Here is a 20,759-nt window from a genome sequence, read left to right as displayed (position 1 = left end):
CCAAACCGAAACACCCCCATACCATTACTGAGCCTCCATTAAACTTCACAGTTGAAATGATGCAGTCCTTCTGGAACTGTTCTCCAGGTAATCTCCAGAACCAAATGACCATCAGAGTGAAACATTTGGAAGTGTGATTCATTGTTCCACAGAATCCTTTACCAATTCAGGAATGGTGTGAAAGACACCAATCCAAATGTTATTTGGCATTGAGGGGCGTGTGATGTGTGATATTTGTAACCTAAGACATGCAACTCTCTGAAGACAGTTCTAGTGCTGACAGATGTCCCTGAAGCATTTTCCAGGTTGACAGAGAAGCCCACCACTGATGACATGGGATGCTCGAGCATTCCATGTCAGAGCTCATCAATCTCAATCAGTGAGTGTTGGTGGCCTCCCGGGGCATTTTCCTGCTCTGGTAGCACCATCAACTTTCCATCTACTAATGACAAGCAGTGGTGGATTTCAGTATACTGAGACAGGTAGCAATGTCACAGATAGAAAGAGCACAGTACTGATGTGACACCCAGTTACCATCCCATTGAAAGTCTTTCAATTCAGCTGAACATGGCATCTAGACACTGAGTACAGTGCAAAACATGCAGCACATCATGCCTTTTATTACCAGACTTATGCAGATATCCCCTGATTATTTGCATATAGTAGATCCAAAATTTGCATGGCACGTGAGGTGTTCGAAATACGTTTGTCAACATAGTTTATGTTTGGACTGTTAATACATGTTTCATTGTAAAGTGTTTTGAATTTGCTTCAAATTAATTTATGAATTTATTTCATAAAATAAGGTTATTTATTTGTTTGTTTGCTTTTCCTTACTTTAGATCCAGAGATTTTCTAGTGTAATTCTCACTGCTATGATGACAGGTATGGATGATAAAGATGATCCAGGTTATGATATTACTGTTGAAGCAATGAGTGGCTTATCTTCTATTTTGCAGCAAATTGCCGAGCAAGACATACGGGGTGTTCTAATCAACATTTCTCTTCGCATCCGTCCTATGTTTGATAAGGTATTATTAGCATGCCCATATAAAATGTGTCAAGTTAAGAGAAAGTTTTTATTGCAATAAATTATTATTATTATATCACACCTCCAGAGAGTCCAAAGACTCATCGAGGGAGGGCATCAACTCTACAACTCTTTGTCTCACTACTCCATCTAACACCAATGCTATCTACCGCTGACCCACCACTAGTGCTTTCACAGACAACCACAAACATCCATGCCCATGGCGGGATTCAAACCCGCAGCATTTTGGCTGAAGAGTGGATACGCTGTTACATCCTGAATGAAGAACTTTATTAAAGAAATAATTCATTCAGGATTTAACAAGTCAGAAAAAATCAGCTGAGAGAAAAAACTTGTACTGGAGCAGAAGAACTAAAGTACTAACTGTAAATGGAAATAGAATTACCTCCTTTTAGTAGAATTGTAATACCATGTAAAGAACTTCGTGTATAAATTAGTATTATATGAAATGCATCATGTATACAATGAATGGGTAAATCAGATGTAAACAATAGTCCAAAGGGCAGGCCTGAGCATTTTTAATCTCGGAAAGTGATGCACATTCGTTTCCCGGAAGACGCTGCGAGAAATCTCACGATGTACCGAAGTTGCCGTGGTTGATGAAAGTAGCGGGCGGGAAAAGATCGCAGAAAAAAAAGGTAAGAGGGTGCTATCATGGTAAGAACAGGATGCTAAAAAGGGGGGGAGTGAATGGAGAATAAAAAGAGTTTGCACCCCTTTCTCAAGGCTTTTTTCACCTGTTTTTCTGGATGATGATTTGACTTCTCTCGTGGACTGGTGGTTCCTGATGGTGTTTCGTGGTGATAGTTCGATATTGGAGGGTGCGCCTTTCCCTTCGATATCGGAATTTCCGCTGGTACGAAAGCGCGAGATGTCGGCATATCTGTCTTTGCTCCTTCGCTGAAAGTACCGACAGATACTATCACATACGTACATTATTAACCGGCAGCTAGAATTGAGGATGGCCTGAAACAGATCGAGGATAGACGAGGGAAACTGAGGACCATAAGGACCCACCATGTGGACGCAGGCTTATGGCAGATTCGAAAGGTAGTTCAAACAAAGAAGGACAGTTCCGACGGACCTGGAGACCCCTACCCCAAGAAATGGTAATGTACAGATTTTGTTGTATAACTATCCAGTCGGAAAAAGGAAAAGATCGTCATAGTGTATTAAACGAGTATGGACAGTATTTAAGAACTTTAAGTGATTATCTAGCAGTGGCTAATGTCCATAAGATAAATTGTTAGGAATGATTATAGATGATTGTGAATAGCTTAATATGCAAGACTGATACAGTAGGTAGAATATTGATTAGAAGAGTATAATGTGTATATTATGTGTATAAAATCTCTAACTCAAGAGAAAGAATTATTGTTTGTATGTTAGAGTATTAGATGAAGTTATGCAGCTATGAGTGTTTTAGGATAGCATTTCCCAAAATATTGTATGTATGCAAAAGTATGCAAAAGGCAATTAGGGGTCTGAGGCACTTTTTTATTTATTACTTTTTTTTTTTATTTTATATTTTCATTGCCATATTGTTGCATTAGTTCAAGTCTATCCTATAATTAATTTTTCGATAGCTAAAAATTCTAAAGTAAGTTTTCAGCAACATATGTCTCTTGGAATGTATTGTATGTGCATTATGGCCACAATTAGTTGATGTCACAACTGCAATTCCAAACACCATGTGATTAAAACTGTTTGCAATAAAAGTTTAAATTCACGTAGTTCAAACCACATGGTCGGAACTTTCTACTAAATTTTAGAATTATTCATATCTTGAATTATAACAGTCCTCAGTACTTGTTTCACCATCTATGTGTACATCTATGCATACTTAATTGTGCAATCTTTAAAGGTAACTGTGGCTTAACTATAAAACAACAAAATTATCATAATCATTCTTCCTTACTTGCCATCTATCAAAAAAACTCGAGGATTTTTCTTGACTGCATTTTCTAATTTCTGCTCGTACTGCATTTTTGTTGTCCTTACCAACTGAGTCAGTCACTCTCCCTTATTCATTATACCTTCATGCAACTGATTATTATCATTATTCATCTTGTGCTGCCTCCAAAATTCCTTCTTCTACTTCCAGTTTTAATGCTTTATCCTCCTCGTTTGTCTACTTTACACCTGCCTTATTCAGCCTTTTGATCTTCAGAATACATTCACACATTAATGCTGTAATGTATTTCTTTGTCAGTTCCCAAGCAGCATTTATTTCCTTACTGCTCAACTCCTCATTCCATGCTATAGCTCCAAGCTGTCTCCTAAGCTTATCATAATCTCACCAGCCTTGTACTTCCACATATATCCTTTCCGCACGGAAGTCTTCATATGGCTAGCTACAATTCAGGTGAATTATATACATGATCCTCACCAACTTCATGATCCTCACCAACTGGAGGGAAGTGGAACCCCACTTAGATCCTCTGATGAAATGATCAGATCGAATCTTCACGTGCCCTCCTTTACATATACTGCCTGAGATAGTTCTCTCAAGAGCTTGAGAAATTCATTTTCCTTATTACCAAATGCTCTCTCTTCATTCCAATCTATACCACCATAATTGAAATTATCCATAATTGTGATCTTTCCCTTGTTCTCTAATCCAAGTTGCTTATATGTTTCTTCATCACCCCCCCCCCTCACATTCCCTGGCCTATAGCAACATCCAACTAAATCAAACTCCACTTCACACCACACTGCCTCAAAACCATTGCTGCTGTTTCCTTCTTTTATGTGGATATAATTCCTCTGCTATCATTAGCAGCACTTCCCCTCTCTTCTTGTCCTTTCTGTCCTCACCAAAATCATTGTACCCTTCCATTTTTGTTCTTGATAGGATACCATTTCATTCAACCACGATTCACTTATTCCATCAATTTGGGCGAATAAACTCATTCAGTGAAATAATTTAATTTCCCTTATTTCTGATACTCCTGGCATTTATAAATAAACACAGTAGTTTAATTTTAGTTTTATAACCAGTCCTACCTGTGCCACTTGTTGGTTGTGATTTTCCCAACACACGTCCTTGCCCAATCACCTTTATTACTGCTTACCACATATATCCACCAAGTCTCAAGTAACCCACTTGCACCCCAATCTATTACATTTTTATGCTGATCATCCCTATACATACATTCACTGCTGCTCCCATCATCCCCTCTCCCTATGCACTGTCCACCTAGGCCACCCCCATTTCCCATTCCTGTTCTCTCTTCATCTCTCACAGTACTACTGTTTCCACCACCAAACAGTTCAGTCTCTTCAATACCACTCCTGATCTTCCATTTCACCTGTTACTTCAGATCTCTTGCTTACATCACATGCACTTGTGCTTCTGTCCATCAACATTTTATTTAGTTCACTCACTCCAAAACCATTAAAATGCAATCTGTCACATCTGTATAGTTCCATTCTTTCCTCAAATACATACCATAAATCCACAGACTGTACTCCCTTTTCCTCACACAGCTCTTCCAGCATACCATTCATGCTGGATGGTATGTGCTCTCCATCTCAAGTTATCATTGTTGTACCTCGGCAACAGACTGACAACCTTTCCTGCTGTACTGTTATCTTCTCAATAATCTCCTGTTTATTTGTTCCCACAACCACAACAAATTCTCTTGCTCGTTTTCTCTTCATGTCCAAAGCATAAATTATCTTGCTCATTCTCTCTCCTGGATAGCAGACCTTATGGACTCTCATTAACCAATCCTCTAACAGTTGAATCTACATATACTGCTTGAATTACTTGTCACCTCTTTTATCCTTTTTTTTCTTTCATTCTGTTCTTTTGCACACTTTCATTTGCTTTCACTAAATGTATAATATCACTTCTCATATTCCTCATTTTATTTTTCATCTTGTATAATTTTATTCAAATCTTGCATTCTGGCAATTTCACTTTGTTGCTCCTGTATTTTCACTACCATTCATTCTTCTGCACCTTACCTTTGCTTCCTTATTCATACTGCTTTTCACTCTTTTATCACTTACTTTTGCTTCTTCATTCTTGCATTCTTTCACCCCCTCAGTTTCAATTCCTTTCATTCCGTTTCTTTCATTTAGCCTAACTTTCATTCCTTCAGTGTGTTTCACATTCATTTAACTCATAGTTAACAAAATATTGCACTTTCTACAAATATACACTTTCTCGCATTTCCTGTTTAGTCTCTCCACAAACATGTCTTTTACATTTCACCATTTCACTATGCATACATGTTGCACTTACAACGTTGAACAATTTTTGAAAAATCCATTTAATTTTTCATTAACGGCATTTGATTTTCAAGCCACTCCCAGTTCGTCTAGACTTTGTGCATACTGCTATTGTGTTCTGTTCAAGGTAGCATTCAAAAACTCAATAAAAAAAAGTCAATAACAAATTTACAAGGCCAATAATCACACAGACACAGTAAGTTATCAAAAATAAACAGCAGAATACTAAGCAATCAATATCAATTATTGCACAAAATAGCACTCATCTTTTCTGGAACTCTTTACCAATGTTAAGTACATTGTGGCCCTGTAGGTGGCCAGTCTTGAGAGAAGAATGTGTTTAGATATTTGTAATGCAGCTCCATTAAATAAAGGTGCAACATTAAGCCCCATCTCTTTTGTTCAGCTAAGGCAGTTGTAATTGGTAACCTTCCATCAAGCACTCATCCAGAGGTACATCGAAAATTCTTTATAGATTAAAGTCCTAAAGGCAGCATGACATAATTCTGAAGTGGACAGGAAAAAATTCTGTAATCTGGATAGATGTAATCTAGACTAATAATGAAATCCCAAGACCTCCACAGACAACTAAGCAAACTGCTGCATCCATCCAGTACAGTACCGAGAGAGAGACTATACCTAGTATGGTAGAGTCTAGGAAGAAGGAAATAATTTACAATGAAGAGCCTCTGTTTAGGTTAAAGTAAAGTGGGGGCTTTATGGAGAGAAGAGGGAAAATATTTCAGGGAAGACGAGGAATAGCCTGTCAGAGAGAAGATAACACCGCGGTATCCGCACTTCTCCAGTACCGAGATAGAATTTCTTGTCTTGAGAGTTTATTTTTCACTTGGTTAGACTATAATAAGTTTAGTTTAATCCTTTATCCAAGTATGAGCAAACAAAGTTTGTGTCTGAAAGTATCTTCAGGACTGGAGTAAGGTAGTACAACACTGGGCAACTCATTGTAAAGGTGTATAATAAATTTAGTTTAATCCTTTATCCAAGTCTGAGCAAACAAAGTTTGCGCCTGAAAGTATCTTCAGGACTGGGTTAAGGTGGTACAACACCAGGGCAACTCGTTGCAAAGGTGGAGCAAGCTACCAACACTCTTATCTCAGTATCTCATATAATGCAAAACACATCTCCTCGCAGATATGTCTAATGTTATGCATTAAGGGAAGGGCCACTACCCAGACTAGTTTCGACCTTTATTGAGGTCTCTTCAGTGGGAGCCAGGCCCAAGTGGAGATATCAGGCAGAAGCATTAGCAGATCATCTCCACCTATAGGAATTGCCAATTGGTGTGCCACCCTTTTTTTAATAATTTACTCTGGATTTAGAGAAAGATGTTGAAAGTTTAATTTTTCACTTGGTTAGAGTATAATAAATTTAGTTTAATCCTTTATCCAAGTGTGAGCAAACAAAGTTTGCGCCTGAAAGTATCTTCAGGACTGGGTTAAGGTGGTACAACACCAGGGCAACTCGTTGCAAAGGTGGAGCAAGCTACCAACAAGCCTATCTCAGTATCTCCTATAATGCAAAACATCTCGTTGCAGATATGTCTAATATTATGCATTAAGGGAAGGGCCACTACCCAGACTAGTTTCGACCTTTATTGAGGTCTCTTCAGTGGGAGCCAGGCCCAAGTGGAGATATCAGGCAGAAGCATTAGCAGGTCATCTCCACCTATAGGAATTGCCAATTGGTGTGCCACCCTTTTTTTAATAATTTACTCTGGATTTAGAGAAAGATGTTGAAAGTTTATTTTTCATTTGGTTAGAGTATAATAAATTTAGTTTAATCCTTTATCCAAGTGTAATTGGCAATTCCTATAGGTGGAGATGACCTGCTAATGCTTCGGCCTGATATCTCCACTTGGGCCTGGCTCCCACTGAAGAGACCTCAATAAAGGTCGAAACTAGTCTGGGTAGTGGCCCTTCCCTTAATGCATAACATTAGACATATCCGCAAGGAGATGTGTTTTGCATTATAGGAGATATCGAGATAGGAGTGTTGGTAGCTTGCTCCACCTTTGCAATGAGTTGTCCTGGTGTTGTACCACCTTAACCCAGTCCTGAAGGTACTTTCAGGCACAAACTTTGTTTGCTCACACTTGGATAAAGGATTAAACTAAATTTATTATACTCTAACCAAGTGAAAAATAAACTTTGAACATTGTAAAGGTGGAGAAAGCTCTCATCACTCCTATCTCAGTATCTCCCATAATGCAAAACATATATCCTTGCAAATATATGTAATGCTATGCATTAAGGCAAGGGCCACTGCCCATACTGGTTTCGACCTTTATTGAGGTCTCATCAGTGGGAGCCAGGCCCAATAGTGGAGACACCAAGGCAGAAGCAATGAGAGGTCATCCCAACCTATAGGAGTTGCCAAAGGGTGTACAACCTTATTATTAAATTACTCCGGATTCAGAGAAAGATGTTGAGAGTTTATTTTTCACTTGGTTAGACTATAATAAGTTTAGTTTAATCCTTTATCCAAGTGTGAGCAAACAAAGTTTGCACCTGAAAGTATCTTCAGGACTGGTGCAAGGTAGTACAACACTGGGTAACTCATTGGTGTCTCCCTCCACTACTGGGTCTGGCTCCCACTGACAAGACCTCAATAAAGGTCGAAACCGGTATGGATAGTCGCCCTTGCCTTAATTCTTACATTATACATATCCTCAAGGAGATGTGCTTTGCATTATGGGAGATACTGAGATAAGAGTGATGAGAGCTTTCTCCACCTTTGCAATGAGTTGCCCAGTGTTGTACTACCTTACCCCAGTCCTGAAGATACTTTAAGGTGCAAACTTTGTTTGCTCACACTTGGATAAAGGATTAAACTAAACTTATTATAATTTCTTGTCTCTATCTGAAGGGACAAGAGAAGGAGTACTTAACTTTGTCACATTGATGTTTAGGCCTCAAACTTGAAAGAAGTCGACTGCTTGGTGGAAAAATTCCTGCAAGCTTTTTCTAGTAGAGGCTATGAGTATAAGGTAATCAGCAAATGCCATGGTATTAACAGTGGCTGTGTCAAGAGAGTAGCAAATATGACTTGGAAGAGATCGAAGAAACTCATCAATGACATAATTGCAGCAAATAGGGGAGAGAGAGAGTCTCCTTGTCATGCATCGCTGAGTGCTGGGATTGTCAATCTGGAGCCCAAGGTAATAGTATGACAATTTGTATTGTAAATCTGTGATATACATAGAGAGGAAAGCTTCTGGGCATCCTGCAATAGACAGTGCTAAAAAGTATAGGTTGAAGGGAGACACTGTTAAAGGCCTTCTGGAGTTCTAGGGACATCATAAAGAGAGGCAGAAATTGGCATTAGTATTCAGAGATAAGAGAGGAAAGAATGAAATTCTCAGCACAGCCATCCACAAGGATGAAGCTCTCTGCCTAAAATCATGTTGGATATTTGACTGAAGACATTTAGCTAAGACTTTATGAGACATAAGGGAACAGGTGGCAGCGGTAATTGAACAGTACAGATGTATCTTTCGTCTTTGGAATGAATGCTGTTCTTGACTACCAAAGATATAATGGTATATATTTGGTAAAAAGGAGGAGATCATGCATGATAATGACAGGCAGAGGGACTCATTGAGCAGTAAAGTCATCTGGTCCTGCAGTTGATGAAGTAGATGAAAGTGAAGACTTCATTTCATCAGGAGAAGATTAATGGAAAAGTTATTCTGGAATGGACCTTGAAATAGAAAGAAGGGCTAAATCAGATAGGTATGGCAGCAGAGTAGAAAAGACATCCTCCAAAAGCAGACAAATTCCTTGTGCATCTCACTTGAAATAGGAGATGCTCCATCTGGTATTGCCGTAGCATGCCTGCATTTGGGCATAAAGATACTTTCTCTCTTTTCATGTGGTGAACAGATAAAGCAGGATGATACTCTACTAACTGAGAAGGAGGATGTTGCCTGGAAAATTCTGTCTCCTAATTCAATTTTGCTGTAACAGATACTTCATTGAATGACAATCTGATAATATCCTTTAAAACCCTGTGACTAAACTGAGAGAGAAGGTTAACCCAAGATGTTGTAAGGCATTCTTGAAGAAGATTTGTAATTATACTGGCCCTACCTCTTGAGCTGATAGCAACAGAGCAGGAGATATGGGGGTATGACCTCTTGTTGTCAACAAGGAAAATATTTTGGTGAAGAAAGCAAATTAAATATATTTAGGAAATAGACAAGAAAATAAGCAGAGCAGGTATGGTGAGGGAGCCAGCTGGAATAAAAGAGAAATTAGTTAAAACACTAAGCTAGTAGTATGCATAACATTGTTCAAACCAGTTTTAACTTCTGAATTAAAACTGGTTTGAAATAGTTGATCAATGACCAGAGACTATAGATATGAAAGTTTTGAGTAAAATTAGTGAACGGATGGCATCATTGGCAGAATCATATTAAGAGTGAAGATACGAGGGAGAAATTTGACATTGTTAGCTTCAACAATATGTGAGCAGAACTAATCTGAGGCAGTATGGTCACTTAAACAGAATGGGAGAGGAAAGGTTAGCAAAAATAGTGCTGGATGCTAAGATGGCAGGAAAAAAGATCCAGTAGAAGACCAAGATATAGGTGGATTGATGCAATTATAAATGTAATTAATTATGTAATTAATTAATTATAAATGCACAAGACATATTTCCATATATGAGTAGCCAAAAGATATCACATCTTATTACACCTAATCAGACCACATCTGTATAGAGCAACTCTTATATAGAGGCTAATGACCTGCCTTAGTATCCCATAATGCAAAGCACATATCCTTATGGATATGTATAATACTACGCATTATGGGAAGGGTCACTACCCATGATGGGTCTTAAAATTACTGTTTCCCAAATTTTTTGTAAATTAATGCAGACATGCTCGTTGAGTTTTGTGGCAAGTTTCATTGCTACTACTGACTTCAGAATTAGTCCTTCCAACATGTAATGACCTCTATATGACATAGTAGTTTTTTTCCCCCATCTCATTTTATGTGAATGAAGGTCCAAGGCATTGTCTCCCAGTTCTGACTTGTCATAATAAGAATAGAAAATGTATTTCTTGTATTCTCCAATGTCAACAGATTTTTTCTGCCAATGAAGAAGCCCTAGAATACAGTATATGATATGACAATATTAGAGTGCCAATGAGGGAAAGACTAATTTGAGACAAACTGTTGACAGAAGATTAGTAATAATGTATTACTACTTAATTGTGTGGTACTGTCATATTATCCTGTACATTTGTTCAGAATACATATTTGAAAATTGATGATTATGTGATTTATTAAGTAAGATCTGTTTATTAATTATTACTGATACCACAACCCTACTTATTGAAGATCTGAAGTGGCACGAAAAGTTCTGCTATAAGCAGGTTTTCATGGATTGCATTCACATTGAAGGGAGGGGGGGATACTGCTGATTTTCAAAAACTTTTATCCACAAAGCACTAAAATTGTCATTATAATTTATATTGGAAACTGTTCAGGTTGTAATGGATAGAAGAATAAAAGTCCTAATTTAGTGCACTTTTATGTTAGATAAAATATTTACAATAGTTTTGGTTAGTGTATGGGTCTTAAAATGACTGTTTCCCAAATTTTTTGTAAATTAATGCAGACATGCTCGTTGAGTTTCGTAGCAAGTTTCATTGCTACTACCGACTTCAGAATTAGTCCTTCCAACATGTAATGACCTCTACGTGACATAGTAGTTTCCCCCCCCCCCATCTCATTTTATGTGAATTGAAGGTCCAAGGCATTGTCTCCCAGTTCTGACTTGTCATAATAAGAATAGAGAATGTATTTCTTGTATTCTCCAATGTCAACAGATTTTTTTCTGCCAATGGTATACCAAGCAGGACATGTATTACTCTCCTGGTTCTGAAGTTTGTTCTTATATGATCAGATGAGGATTAATAATTCGATGTGTGGTTTGAACATGGTTATGTTTATGAGGTCACAAAATCCACTACATCATATATCTAATAGCATAGAGTAGTCTAACTTACATATTTACCAAACAGTTTCAAAGAGTCGGCATGAGTTAAACATCATCCATTGTGTGTGCTACAGCATAATAAGTAAATACTGTGAGAAATTGAAGTGGGAATGCGGCATTTGGATAAATTTCTTAGGCTTTTTTTTTTTTTTTTTTTTTTTTTTTTTTTTTTTTTTTTTTTTTTTTTTTAGCACACTAATATAGCATGGTGATGAAAGACAAATTATGGCAGAAGACAGATAAAGTAAACATTGCATGATTTCAAAAATGGTATGGTGCTGTGAATATACATGTGATATATATGCATAGGAAGATGTCACAGATATTTATGTAGAAAGGATAAATAAGAGAAAAGAACAAGTGTGGGTATGTAGGAAATGTGATATTCTGATGGGCCATGAAGCTTGCTTAAATATGAGTAGCAAACATCATAACTTACACAGCAGTTGAAGATTATGCAAATGTTCAGAGAATGTGTGGAAGTGATAGTGAAGAAAAAGTTTGGTGATAAAGGATGATAATGACATTGAAAAAAAAGTGCAATTAATGGTAAGGTGGTGAGGGGGTTGATAGTGAACAAATGTGTATGACTGGCAATAAATAGCGAGAGTTAATTGTAGCAAAAAAAGGCGTTATTAGAGGTGTGATAAAAGAGAGGATGCACAAGATTATTTTTACCCAAGAGGTAAAATAAATAGAGTGATTAAGGTTATAAGAGAACCGATAAAGCTTTATCTGTCTTTGTACCAATTGCAGATCCCTAAAATGGGATCTGCAAATGGTATAAAATACAATAATAAAATCAAAATTTAATGAAATATTTCAGAACTGTGGTTTGCTCAGTTGCAAAACGAAAATGAACCCTCTCAGTGGAATAGACTACAAGCAGCTATCATAACATCTGCTAAAAACCACAATCGATAAACAAGAAGAAAGAAAGGATAAAAACCATGGATAACACAAGAAGTAATCGACCTTATCGATGAAAGAAGAACATTGAAAAGAGGAGCAAATGAAGAAGAAAGATTAAGATATAAAACATTGGATAAAAGAAAAACAGTTATGCAGAAGATTGAAAGAAAACTGGATATATAGGCAATGCACCAAGATAGAAGAATTACAAAATAGGAACAAAACCAGAGAAGCATTCCTGAAAGTGAAAGAACTTAATGGAAAGAAAAATGTACACAGTCTAATAACATCAAGGACAAAGATGGAAATTTAATCATTGATTAGGAAAAGATAAATGGAAGATGGGTGGAGTACTTATCAGATCTGTGTGATGATGATGATAATGGTAACATGTTAGATGATTCATGACACCTTAAGTTAAAAGTAACAACAGATACCGCTCTACCGACAAGAGGAGATGGAACACATAATTAATAATCTTCCTAATAATAAATCCCCTGGGTGTGATAATATCCTGGCTGAGCTGCTGAAAGCTTTGACTGGCAATAATAACTATTTAGTGGAATCCATTCGGGACATCTATAAAACAATAGAATTACCTGAAGTTTTTACATCTATCTGCATACCAATTCCAAAGAAAAATAATGCACAAAATTGTGAAGATTACGGAACTGTGATCCTAATATCTCATACATCTAAAATTATTTTAACCATTGTTAACAAACAAATTGAAAGAGCCTTAATCGGTGAATTGAGCAAACAACAGAAAGGCTTCAGAAGAGGAATGGGAACCATTAATGCTATCCTGGAACTAAAAATACTAATAGAAAGATCACTTGAAAGAAATAGGAATATTTACATATCTTTATAGACTTTCAGAAGGATTTTGACTGGATAAAACACAATAAAATGTTCAATATACAGGAATACCTTGTATAGCGCTGTTTTGAACAACGCGGGTTTTGGTCTAACGCAGTTTTTATTATTACACTAACATTGTCGACACTGACCGGCGACTCCCGGGTGCCGCAAGTGACAGTCGAGAGCCACGTTTATGCAGTAGTTATTTGACTGGCTCTCACGTAGACACGTTCTTTCCCCGCGGCATTTTATTATTTACGTTAATATTAGTATTTAATATTTTTTATTATTTAAGTATGAGTGAAAAGAGACAAAACAAACAAGACACTGTTGGAGTAACAAAAAAACGCAAGTGGTTGACATTAGAGAAGAAACTTGAAATTATAAAATGTCACGAGAATGGCGCTTCGTTTGCTAAAATAGCACGTGAGAATTCAATGAATGAGTCATCTGTATGAACAATTATTCAGAGTAAAGAAAATATTAAACAACATGGAATGACAATGCTTCTTATATGCCAAAAGTGATCACAAGAAATCGATCTTCTACAATGAAAAATATGGAACGCCTTCTAATGATCTGGATTGAAGATTGTAATCCGAAAAATATTCCTTTGAGTCAAATAATAATCCAGGCAAAAGCAACAAGTCTATATGATAAAATAAAAGAAAATGAAAGCGAAAATGAAGGAGGTACAACCAGTGAAACTTTTATAGCAAGTCGCAGGTGGTTCTACAATTTCAAAAAGCGTATGGGACTCCATAACGTAAGAATCCAAGGTTAAAGCGAAAGTGCTGGCACTAAAACTGCAGAATTATTTCCCAATGAATTGAAGGAGCCTATTGAGAAGGAAGGCTACACAGATGATCAGATTTTTAATGCTGACAAGACTGGCTTCTTCTGAAAAAGAATGCCAGTCTCGTTATTCATTCTTTTCATCATTCAGTCTCGTCATTTCTCGCGCACATTTCTAGCAGAGAAGGAAAAAACACAAGCTGGGTATAAAGTGTCAAAAGACCAATTGACACTTTTACTAGAAGGTAATGCATCAGGTGATTTAAAATTGAAGCCACTGTTAGTGTACAGAGCGGAAAACCCAAGAGCTCTTAAGGACTTTACAAAGAACAATTTATCTGTTCATTGGCGTTCGAATAAAAATGCTTGGGTGACTCGTTCAATTTTCGAAGACTGGTTTAAAACTTGTTTTTGCCCTTAAGTTAAAAGCTATTGTAAAAAAAATTATATTCCTTTCAAAATTTTGCTTTTATTAGACAATGCACCAGGCCATCCAACTCTATTGACTGACTTAGATGAAAATGTCAAGATTCGTTTTTTCCCTCCAAACACAACATCAATTCTGCAGCTGATGGATTAAGGCTTACTATTTAAGACGAACTTTTGCTCAAGCTATTAAAGCTCCAGCAGAAGAAGATTCTTGGACTTTGAGTGAATTTTGGAAGAAATTTAACATAAAAGATGCCATTCAAAATATTTATGAATCTTGGTAAGAGGTGACTCAAAGCAACATGAGAGCCGTATGGCATAATATCTTGCTGCATTGTTCAAAGGACTTTGTTGCCTTTGCGACACAGAAAGAGGAAATCTCAACAGAAATTGTGCAGATGGGCAAAGATCTTGTTTTACAAGTTTAGATTGTAACAATGTGAACGAATGTATTGATTCTCATTCAAATGATCTGGATGATGAAACCCTTTTGGAGTTGGAACAACAGTGAGCCTATGAAGCAGATGAAGACGATGATGACCCCACTGATGTCATGGTTGAAGAATTTTCCTTTTCTGACCTTTCAACTTTTGTGAGAAAAATCGACGAAGCTTCCGACTTTCTCATAAATGCCAACCCGAATTTGGAAAGAAGCATCAAAGTGAGACAAAGTCTCAATAATGCCATCAAATGCTACAGAGATCTAGTACTTGAAGAGACAAGGATGGTTCAACGAACACTAAGACTACTTTAGTAAAAAGTAAAATTACTGTATGCTAAAATTGAAGCAATGTTTGTTTTGTTTTCTACAACTTTTATATCAGTTTAAAAGGATTTTATTTGTTATTTAGTTATTATTAGTTATTTTATTGGTTAATAAAAATAACATTTTTTTTTCATTTTTAAACATTTTTATTATCCTAAATTTTTGTAATAAACAAATTAAATTGAAAACCTTTATAAATAGACCTCTAACAACGCGGTTTTGCATATCACAGACTCTTCTTGGAACCAATTAACCGTGCTATACAAGGTATTCCTGTATTAGATAAATTAGACAAAGAAGATCATGTACTTAAGATTATAAAAATGATTTACACTAAACAGAAAATGCAGCTGTTTAACTCTGAGACTTTTTTAGTGAAAATTAAAAAGAGGAGTTAGACAAGGTTGTATCCTTTCACCAAATCTATTTAATATCTATAGCGAGACAATGATGAAAACGTTTGAAAAACAAAAAATAGGAATTAGTATCAGTGGTATAAAATACAACAATCTTAGATATGCTGATGATACCATTCTAACAACCGAAAACAGAAACAAATTAATCAAATTACTGCAGCTACTAATTGAAGAAGGTGAAGAATTTGGATTAGATATAAATGCAAAAAAGACCAAATTTATGAAAATCTCAAAAGAAAGCAGATCCGAGCCAGAAATATTCATAAACAATATGAAAATTGAACATACGACAGAATACAAATATTTAGGCACCTACTTTACTGCAGATAGAAAGCAAGATAAATAAATAAAATTAAGAACAGCCATTGCTAAAGATGCATTCTGGAAAAATAAAGATCTGCTCAAGAAGTTCTGTGAGTATCGAGCCAAAGAAAAGAATGATAAGAACATTAGTGTGGCCAATTTTCACATATTGAAGTGAGACCTTGGATATTCAAGAAGAGAATAAGGCAACAGATAATGGCCTTTGAAATGTGGTGCTATAGGAGAGCTCTGAAAATCTCATGGACAGAACATGTGACAAATACAGATGTCCTACAGAGAATGAGAACACTGAGATCTTTATTACAGGAAATGATCCTGAGAAAGATGAGACTGGCAGGATAGAGAATACTAACAGATTTAGAAGGAAAAATTATGGAAAAAGGATCAAGAGGCTGAAAACAAAGGACATGGCTTGAAGCTATAAGATCATGGACAGGATCACATGGCTATGCAGAAACAAAAAGGAAAGCCACCAATAGAGAGAACTGGAAGAACACGGTGCTGCACTCTCTCACTGAGGAAGTTACATGAAGAAGAAGAAAGCTTTGGATATGAGGAGTAAATAAGAAAATGAGTTGGTAGTGGTAATAGGGACAAATGACTTGACCGGGAACAAGGAGAATGTATGATTGCATATCAGGAGGTTGTTGAGAAGATAATAGTGTGATAGGAAAGGTAGTCTGTGTGTTGCCCAGGTATGACAATGATGAGATGAGACAGAGAGCAACAATTATGAATGATATGTTAGCAGAAATATGCAAAGGGAAAGAGAGAATTTTGTTAATGTGTGGAATGAGTTTGAAGGAAGAATTGAACTGTATAAGAGTGATAGACTGCATTTGAATGGTTTTGCTGCGAGTCATTTGGAAAGACTGCTGCTGGAAGGGAGAGTAATGAGTGCAGAGAATGATTCCTAGCAAGTAAGAAGCAATGTGTAAGTGCAGGAGAGTAAGGAAGGACTAATTCAAGTGGTGCTCATGAATGAAGAAGTGGATAGCATGAGTGTAGAAAATGAGAGAACAAGTGTGCAAGACAAACAGGGAAATGGGGAGACTCAGGGTGGACATGGGAGCACAGCATGAGAAAGGTTGATGCTCCAAGAGGATGTGAATGCATTGTAGACCAAAAGAGAAGGGTATGACCTGAGATGTAAGGAAAATAGTTTGATTTGATGAAGGTTCTGGGAGGAATAAGGAGAAAAAGGAATGGCTTGAGAAAAGTCTAGCTAAGTCGCATCTAATAAGTGGTATCAGTGAAACTTGTATTCATATTCATACTTGTATACGAATGCTAGAAATATCAGAAACAAGGGAAATGAAATGGCTGCATTGATTGAGTTCGTTCACCCAAAATTTGTTGGAATAAGTGAGATACAGTTTGATGAAGAAGACATCTTGACAGGAATAAAGACAGAATGGTATGGGTTTCACTCTCACGACATGAAACTGGAACCCTTGCTCTAACAACCAAACATGGCTGCAGCCACTTCAGGTCTCTAATAAGCAAGATGGAGGTATTTCACTGGGTGGTGGATATACCTTTTTCAGTGACAGTGTTCACCAGAGCTCCGTTTGTGGAAACAGGCTATACCAGCCCTTTAATAGCCAAGATGGATACACAGTAGTATACTTAGACTTGGCAAAGGCTTTTGATAGATTACCACATGATAGTCAAACTAGAGTTTAACCATCAACTTATTGTGTTGGATATTATATTAGAGCATTGGATTGTTGATTGGCTGTCTGATAGCTATCAACAAGTTGTGAATGGGGGAGCAATATCCCAGAACAGGAAAACCTCAGGGGTCTGTTTTAGGGCAATTGCTATTTAACCTGTATGTTAATAATACTGGGGAAGATTTGAATGGCATTATATATACAGTGGTTTGCAGATGATGCAAAGTTGGGATGAACTATGAGTATGAATAGACTGAGTGAATGGGCATGGGAGTCAGGATACCAGTTCACTGCTGCAAAATGTAAGGTATAAAATTTGGAAAACAAAGATGGGATATAGAATTTACTGTTTGTGAGGATATATTGTTGGAGGTGGAGGAAATAAGAGATCTTGGGATGACTGTAGATAAGGATCTGAAATTTAGAGAATATATTGCCAAAATTATAATAAATTTAGTTTAATCCTTTACCCAAATGTAGGCAAACAAAATTTGCACCTAAAGTAGTTCGGGACTGAGGCAACTTGTAGTAAAGGTGAACCAAGCTCTCATCACTCCTTGTCTCAGTATCTCCCATAATGCAAAGCACATCTCCTTGCAGACATGTATAAAGCTATGCATTAAGGGAAGGGCCACTACCCAGACTGGTTTCAACCTTTATTGAGGTCTCGTCAGTGGGAGGCAGACCCAGAAGTGGTGATACTAAGGCAGAAGCAATGGAGAGGTCATATTTACTTGCCAAAAGGTGTACCACCTTATTATTAATTTACTCTGGATTCAGTCCTGAACTACTTCAGGCACAAACTTTGTTTGCCTACACTTGGATAAAGGATTGAACTAAATTTATTATAGTCTAACCAAGTGGAAAATAAATTTCCAACATCTTGCTCTAAATCCAGAGTAAATTAATAATAAGGTGGTACACCTTTTGGCAACTCATATAAGTAAATATGATCTCTCCATTGCTTCTGCCTTAGTATCACCACTTCTGGTTTTGCCTCCCACTGACGAGACCTCAATAATGGTTGAAACCGATCTGGGTAGTGGCATTCCCTTAATGCATAGCTTGATACATGTCTGCAAGGAGATGTGCTTTGCATTATGGGAGATACTGAGACAAGGAGTGATGAGAGCTTGGTCCACCTTTACTACAAGTTGCCTGAGTTCTGAACTACTTTAGGCACAAACTTTGTTTGCCTACACTTGGGTGAAGGATTAAACTAAATTTATTATACGCTAACCAAGTGGAAAATAAGCTTCCAAAATTGCTAAAATTGTGAGGACAACACAACTAATTCTGGGAATGATGCGGAGGACACTTACTGTAGAAGTAAGGAGGGTCTGGTTCCGTTGTATAGGCTCTGATTAAGCCACATATGGACTGCTGTGCACAGATTTGGTCACTTGGTTTTCAAAAGGATGAAAAGATATTGGAGAGGGTCCAGTGACGATTGACTAAAATAGTTTTGACCTCTGGAATGCTGATATGAAGAAAGAGACGATGCATTTTGCAGAGTCTAGTGGATAGGAGGAAGACGAGTGTTATGATAGAGACATACAAGTTGGTAAGGGATTGTTAAAGGCTTAACACTGAAGAGGTTTTTCATAAAATGGTGGGAGATTTGAGGCAAACAAGAGATCATCCTGGAAGCTGCATAGGGAGGATGTGAGCAAGGGAGTGAGAAATAGGTTTTTTGCATTGCCTTAGAGCATGGCATCTGCAGAAAATTTGAATGTTTTAAATCATGGTATGAAGAGCTGTGTGTGTGTGTGTGTGTGTGACAAAATAGACCTCCTAGATAAGTCTATGACTACATGTGGTCTTAGGATAATAATGATAATAAATAATCTCCCCTGTATATATATATAAAAAAAATTAAATTTTATTCAGTTCACATCTATATTACAAAAAACACTTTTTTTAAAAAAATGTAAACATTGTGATGAGTTTTATATTACTTCTCTGTTTACTAATTTACCATTATCAGAGATGTGTTTTTTGAATTCCTCCTAAGCATTTGAATTATTCAGTTTTACAGTGCATGCTAAACCATTCATATCTGTGCTCTGCTTGCTGCAAAATTTGAATGATGCAAAATTTTACTATTTAACTTCATAGCCTAGATATTAGATTCATTTTTAATGCAAACAGCCATCGTCCTAAAATACACTTTATGCTAGAAAAAGAATTAAGTAATTATGTCCGTCTTCTAGACATGTTAGTCGCACATTATTCAAATGCTCCATTATTTTGGCCACTGTAAGATAAGTAATAATCATACTTATATACCATCACTCAGCCCAATAGTATTATATCCATGTAAAGTAGAAACTAATAGAACCAATACTGTTTCTTCTGATACAGCTCTGTCCACAGACCTTAGCCACACATTTTTCTTTATGATTATAACCCCTATAAAAATAGATAAAATATTAAATATTATTTATTCCTAACAGAGCCTCAACTGGCAACTTCAGCAACCACTGGCCATGTCAGCTGCTTAAACTATGCACACACAGTTCTGCTGCCACAAGAGTGGCATAAGCACACATTCTTTGAAACTGACATCCCTTGACTAAGAATGCAAAACTTCAAAACTCCTCTCCATATTGCATTCATTTGTTATCACTCCCCATATTCTTATAACTACTCTGATCTCTTTGACTGTCTGTCACTACAGCTTCCTTTTCTAAAAATGATAAAAAAGTGATGTATATCTTGGATAATACTTCAATGTCCTCTGATCGAGTTGGCAGTAATTATTATTTTTATATTACACCTCCAGGGAGTCCAAAGACTCATCAAGGGGGGGGGGGGCAACTCTACAACTCTTCGTCTCACTACACCACCACTCCACCAACCTTTATCATCTAATGCCAACGCCATCTTCTGCCGACTACCATCACTACTGCTTTCATAGATAATCACAAACATCCATGCCCACGTCTGGATTCGAACTCGTAGCCTTTTGACTGGAGAGCAGATATGCTAACCACTCGACCAACCAGGCCGGCAATATAATATGGCATTTGCCATTAGCACTGACTTAACATTAGATAGTCCATCTACTTACCAGAATACCAGACAACTGTCATCATCCTACTAATGATGACCCTTGACAATGAAAGTCATTTTAAGACCAACTCGAACTCAACGACTGCAAACTACTTTTTTATCCAACCTTGAAGCATGCCAGATCATTGTGGTTGTTGTTATGTACCATCCAGTCATTTTTGACTCTTGTTGATTCCCTGAACAAAGGC

At 36.9% G+C, this 20,759-nt stretch overlaps 1 protein-coding gene across 2 annotated transcripts in view; it reads left to right on the top strand.

The window, feature by feature from the left end:
• Positions 1-20,759, top strand: part of c11.1 (maestro heat like repeat family protein c11.1) — a 763,927-nt gene that overhangs the window by 675,860 nt on the left and 67,308 nt on the right. For both annotated transcript variants that reach the window (XM_090407949.1, XM_090407950.1), the window contains exon 32: positions 843-1,031. In XM_090407949.1, coding sequence (XP_090264075.1) covers positions 843-1,031 — 189 coding nt within the window. The remainder of the gene's footprint in view (positions 1-842; positions 1,032-20,759) is intronic.

This window comes from Typopeltis vanoorti, chromosome 18 (genome assembly GCF_054136105.1).
Source record: "Typopeltis vanoorti isolate ZY-2024b chromosome 18, IOZ_Tvanoo_1.0, whole genome shotgun sequence".
NCBI classification, from domain to species: domain Eukaryota; kingdom Metazoa; phylum Arthropoda; class Arachnida; order Uropygi; family Thelyphonidae; genus Typopeltis; species Typopeltis vanoorti.
Note: the sequence above shows the minus strand (reverse complement) of the source record. Positions and strands in the feature narration are given on the sequence as shown.